The sequence below is a fragment of the Myotis lucifugus genome, unplaced genomic scaffold (assembly GCF_000147115.1).
Source record: "Myotis lucifugus unplaced genomic scaffold, Myoluc2.0 scaffold_2, whole genome shotgun sequence".
Lineage (NCBI taxonomy): Eukaryota > Metazoa > Chordata > Mammalia > Chiroptera > Vespertilionidae > Myotis > Myotis lucifugus.
In genome coordinates, this window is record NW_005871050.1 from 29826795 (window position 1) to 29832902 (window position 6108).

General features: G+C 36.7%; 1 protein-coding gene across 1 annotated transcript; it reads right to left on the reverse strand.

Moving 5' to 3' along the window:
* Positions 1-3601: 3601 nt before the first annotated feature.
* On the reverse strand, positions 3602-5677 carry MUM1L1 (MUM1 like 1). The gene has a single exon (XM_023756903.1). The coding sequence runs from the start codon at positions 5675-5677 to the stop codon at positions 3602-3604; it is 2076 nt and encodes a 691-aa protein (XP_023612671.1).
* Positions 5678-6108: the final 431 nt, after the last annotated feature.

Consider the following 6108-nt stretch of genomic DNA (forward strand, 5'->3'; position numbering starts at 1 on the left):
TCCTTCATTTTTACAGCTGCATAGTATTCCATTGTGTATATGTACCACAGCTTTTTTATCCACTTATCTACTGAAGGGCCCTTGGGCTGTTTCTCCATCTTAACTATTATAAATAGCAAAACTAGGAATATAGCTAATACTCTAGTCAATTGTCCATACATTTAGCCTTGGAATTCTATTTGTAAGGCATTGCCACATATTTCTGTCAGTCACCGTAGCCTGACTCCACTCTCACCTTACTTCTCATTATGGTAATGACACCCAACTTGCCCCTGAGCTTTTGTTCCGCCACCTGGACCCTGTCATTCTGGAATCCTATCATTCCTATTGTAACATAGTTTGCTTCTAATCATGATTTGTAGAGGAGTGCCAACACTGAGCTACTAAAAATGTCTGTTCCCCCTCACTATTATAGTAGTGCTTTCTCTGCCCTCCAGGGGAAAATAGTTTAGAGATTGGTCCTCTTGATTCATTTCTACTACCCTCATTTCATTTGACCTTCTCACCAATTCCTCAATACTCTGGCAAAGAAGTTCCAGTATCTCCATCTTATTGACTGTAGGCTGTTGTCCAAACTTAAAGATGCCACCTAGCAGTCACAAATGTGTGCTCCCATGTAAATTTTCCCCTATATCCACTTATAATCTGTTGCTAATTTGACATCCTCAAAATCCATTCCAAAACATGCTGGCATATTTTAACTAGGTTAGGATATTCCACCTAAACAGACTGCATTTTCTTTTGGTGTGGTGATACCTTACCCTTGTCATGAATTGGGATCAATGAAAAATATGTGCTGGACGTTAAGACAACAATGTCCTTTGAGGTAGCTGCCTTAGATGAGGTTATTGCCTTGTCTCCATGAAGAAAGCTATTTTCTAATAGCAAGGGTTAGGGGCTGTTTTTGGCTGGCTGAGGAGTTGGGATTGTATATATCCAAGATTCTCACACCCATCACTATTATAGGTCTCAGAGTTGTACTCTTTCCTTATTAGGAAACATATATTGATATAGAGACCTGTAAATGTTGTGAATAGTTTCCATGCTTCTCTGCCAACCTTTCAATTATAATATGGGCTTGATATTAGACAATCTGCCTTATGATTGGAAGAGATGGGGGTCTCTTTAATTCAATGAATTAGGTTGGCATGCCCATCAGACACACAAATGTAGGTTAAAGATTCAGATTAAAGCATTCTTAGAGCTGGCCTCAACCAATATATAGCAAAGCATCTCTATCTTTGGTTCTATGTCCCTATGGCTAAAAGGGGTCTCAGAATGCATACTGAGTGGGAAGCCAAACTCATCCACTCCCACACCCCAAACACCAACTCATGCAAAGAGGAAAATAGATGCATGTCTGAGACACATCTCCCTCACTTCAACATATGCCACAATATAAATGACATACCAGGAGGAATCAGGCAACTCACCTTTTACCCCAAACCCAATAACTCACAAATGTGGGGAAGCCTGGAACTGGTTTTCAAATACAGGCAGTGAGATTAATAAATATTACTCACTATTATGATAAAGTAGTGCATCCTAGTGCTTTTAGAAATTAGATTGTCACCTGGATCACTTTAAATCTGGCCTTATCATTTGGGTCACCTTAAATACTTAGAGCAGAGCAGAGCTTTAAACCATTGCTTGCTCTCCTGACTATCAAATGTATGAATGAGTGAATACACATATGAGGTAGTAAAGATAATATCAGAAACAAAAGATAGAAATGGCTCCACTGAGAAAACGAAAGGTGGGCAATATATTGGAATCAAAGAGAATGCTATAGAGTACATATAGTGTGTTTTCCCAGTGTATGAGTCCCACATATAGTGTGGTGATGGTCTGTTGTCAAATACTCCTCAAGATCATAAGGAAGTTATGTGGATTGATACAGTTATGTTAAAGCAGTCTTGGTCTTTATCAGGCAGACCAAGAGAAGGTTCTATGGAATCTAAAGCTTATGCAATTTGGAAGGCTTTATTTTAAAATAATACAAAATCAAACATGAAAGTGAATATTTATTTAGAATGATAAGATTATGTATAACAAGCATTAAAATGAAGACAACTACAACAAGCAAAATTCCAAACAGAGAAACACCAGTTATGTAACTACACGATCTGAAGTATGATGAAGTGAATATTCAAAATGAAAGATTTAATGGTTTTATTACAAATGAAACATCAAAATTTTGAAAATTTTACATAAATATGTGGCCATGAAAACATATAACAAAAGCCCAAGAGTAACAGTTGTCTCACTCTAAGAATAAAAATGCAGACAAGTTCATGTTAAGCCTTTAGTGTTTATTTTTATGTCAAGTTTCCAAAATAAAGTAGCCCTTATAACATTTATTTTCACTAAAGTCTTATTTCAAGTTAGAATAAGCTTTTCATTGGTTTCAGACTTCAACTGTCAGCTGTGTACTTTTAAATATATTTGGATAATTGTCACATTTGGCCAAATGGAGGCCTTTTCTATGACTCATTTCCAAACTCACAGATTCTGGTCCATCTACTCTTTGTTTTAGCCTGGAATGACTTACCAGTTGGTATTTATATTGTTGGAACCAACTGGAACTATTTTACTAATATACAGAGTGTTTGGTTTGAAACAAATGACTATATATTTAGAGATACTATAGTCAGAACAAAATGCTTGCATTTTCTACAGTTTATAACAAACTAGATGGGTTCTTAAGCAGTCAGCCTGGACTCATACTCTAGAGTAGCCAGACTATGAATACAATGACTCTAGCTGTCTTCCACATGTGGTCAGATGGCTATATTTAGATACAGATACTGTTAGATATGATGACAGCCAAAAGCCTGTCTGTTTAAGAAACCACTGACTTATTGAATAATAGACACTCCACAAATGGAATTTCAAGGAAGTGTAGAATGAACAATCCTGTTCCAGGCTGCCAAAATTATTTTCTGCATGCTGAGATGTTATTCTCACACATATAGACTGCATGCAGGTAATCCACTTACTTTATTTTTGAATTCCAGATTTTCTTGCAAAAGCAATTACAGTTAGTAATAATATATAGCAAAGCATCTCTATCTTTGGTTCTATGTCTCAGATATTTTTTTCCAAAAATAAATAGGCATGGCAGAAAAAATAATTCAACTATCTTAGGAGAAACCCAATATTTTATAAAAACTAAGCAAAAATATATAATATAATCAATGTTCCTTAGACTTTTTTTCTAATCATCTCGCTTACTATCTAATACTAGTGCAAATTTCATATGCAAATGATTGTGTACCCTGTATTTAACTATACAGCATAGACACAAAGATGTCAAAAAACAAAATAGTACTTTCTCTTAAAAATTATTTAGGAATTATGAATTCTAAAAATGTGTGAGATAGTAGAACTGCTGAAATATAATAAAAGTGACTTTAAAGAAGCGTAAGAAAGAAAATGTTGATGTAGTAATATTGACAGATCATAGAGATGCCAAAAAACCACACACAACAAAACCTGAACATATTACCTAAAGCCTCCCATTTCTGGAAAATATGTTAGGGGGATTTTTAAAACTAATATCTATGAAAGCTCCCTGTTAGGATTTGGACATGCAGGTGATTTAGTGAGCTTGTTTTGTTGATGGCTTCCGTCTCTTTTCAACTAGGATTTTTGAATCAAATAACTCTCTTTCCCTGTATCCTAGAGATGGTCCTTTTAGATACTTTGCTTCAGCTTCCTGGTAATCTAATCCATCAACAGCAGAAATTGAACAAATGATTGCTTCTGGCAGAAGAACTTCTAGGATAAATTTAATTTTATCATCTCTTATCCGAGCTAGCATTCTTTCGTTGATTTTTTTGTAGATTTCTTGTAAATATTGCACTACCTCATCCAACTGATCTTCATCTTCAAAGTATGTTTCAATACAGGGAGTGAACCTCTTTGCTTTCAAAAATGATTTCAGCCACCTGGATGCTTTTGTGCCATTTAAAATGGACAGAAGATGGTTTTCTGCTCCTTTTGCATTCACAATGAAGTCCACTAGATTCCTGTTGGCTCGGTCCCGAGCCGACTTCATTCGGTCAGGGAGAATTTTTTTGAAGGACATTCTTTTGGTCTGGGAAGTCATGGCCATCGGTTCCATAGAATCTTCATTATGCAGCTTTGGAAATAAGTTCCTGAAGGTATCTTGTCTGATTACTTTCCTGATTGGATAACTAATGTCAGCAGCATAATACTCAAGGAAAGAGCCTGTAAAAGAACCACAACCTAGTCTAACTCTGTAGTCACAAATCAGTGAGATGCACCAGTCAATACTTTCACTGTAATCCTCCCTGGCTTTATCCACTAGTGCTTGTTTCTCTTTACAATCAAATTTTTTTAATCTTCTCAAAAGCACTCTAATGCCTCTCTTTTCACGATTCATGTTTGCCTCAACAAAAATCACACTTGCTTTTTTCTCTTTTCTCCTGATGCTTTTCACTATGGCTGGCCAAAATGGATATTTTTTATATTTAAACCAGACTATCATTCCTGCTTCAAATGAACGTGGCTCATAATGAAAAACAACTGGTGGAAGTACTTCGTCTTCCTCGTCGTCATCTAGTACAGAAGTATCAACAGGATTTAGAGGCACTGACTTATCAGAAGCTTGGAGTTCTTCTCCGTGTTCCTCAAAATCCGGATTCTGGCCACTTCTTTCATTATTCCCACGGAGTGAACAATCCCTGACACGGTTAGAGGCACTAAATGAAACCTGACATTCCAATGAACAATAACTGGGGGATGCCAGAGCACCTGTCTCTGATTCTACAGGTTGATTCTGGCTTGTATCTAAGCATGAATTCGAGGGACCCTCTCCAGGATCCTCAATATTCTCTAAGAAGGCAGAGCATTCAGAGGAAATGGCCAGTGTCTTTGGGCAGAGATCTTCTGGCTCCTCTTTCAAACTTTTTGGCACAATGAAGATATCTGGTGGTGAAGTTGGAGTGAACTTCTCTTCTTTAACATAAGCACCTTCCTCTTTGATTGTAGAACCCAAAGGCATAATTGTTGGGATGTCAATCTTTTTCTTGCTCTCCTTTTCATCCTCTTCTGAAAGTGGAGGGAAAATTTGGCACCAGCTGGAGTTTTGTGATGATTTTGTTTCCATCTCACTTGGAATAGTATCAACGGTTGCATGCACTTGTGATTTATCATCATACAAGGAATCATCACTCTCTGAAGATACTAACAGAAATGTTGGAATTTCACGTTCTTCGAGACACTTCGATAAGTTTCCTTTAGGCTTCCGATACTTTTTACGAGGGGGTGAATTAGAAAGCTTTTGTGGTACATTTTGAGACAGTGTAGTGGTCTCTTCTTCATCTGAACTGCTTGATTGATTCAAATTTGTTCTCTTATTCAGAATACCCAGTGCCATTTTTAGTGACCTTGCATAAGCTGTTTCCTCTCTAGGTGGATAACTGCCCTCTGACTGTGCTGCTAGTGAGGAGGCAATGGCTTCAATTTGAGATTTATTTAGGATCTTTGTTTCCTTGCTTTCCACTTTAATTTTTTCATTTACTGAGAGTATTTGAACTTCTAGGGAAAATGTCTTTTTTCTCTTACTGTTTGATGAAGTCTCACATCTGGACAAAACTTTTGCTGGCCATAACTGGTCTTTCCAATTGCATAAGACATACTCAGCATCCATTATGACTTAGATTTGTTTACTATCAGAGACTGAGGATAATGACTATTCTTGTCAATATTAAGGCAGTTCCTACCCAAAACAACACTCTCACCAAAATCTCCTTTGTCTTAGAATTACCAAGTGTTTATAGCTTTTTTGGTCTGTTCTCTTCCAGCAGAATTTCCCAAGGATGCTTGAGCCCGTTGCTTAAATGGGACAATATGAGAGATACTGCAATAGGGAAAAGGAAAAAGAAGAAAATTATCAGCAAACAAGATTATTTTGCCAAAGTGGAAGGTGAGCGATTACAAATAGAGATAAAAGAAAGAATAATTCTCAGTGGGGCATGATATGGAGGGGAAAATGCAGCATAATGTAAAGTGAGGATAAAATTGAAGAAGTGGTTTATAATACCTCAAATTCAAGAACTTGTCCTTACAATTTTGCACTTG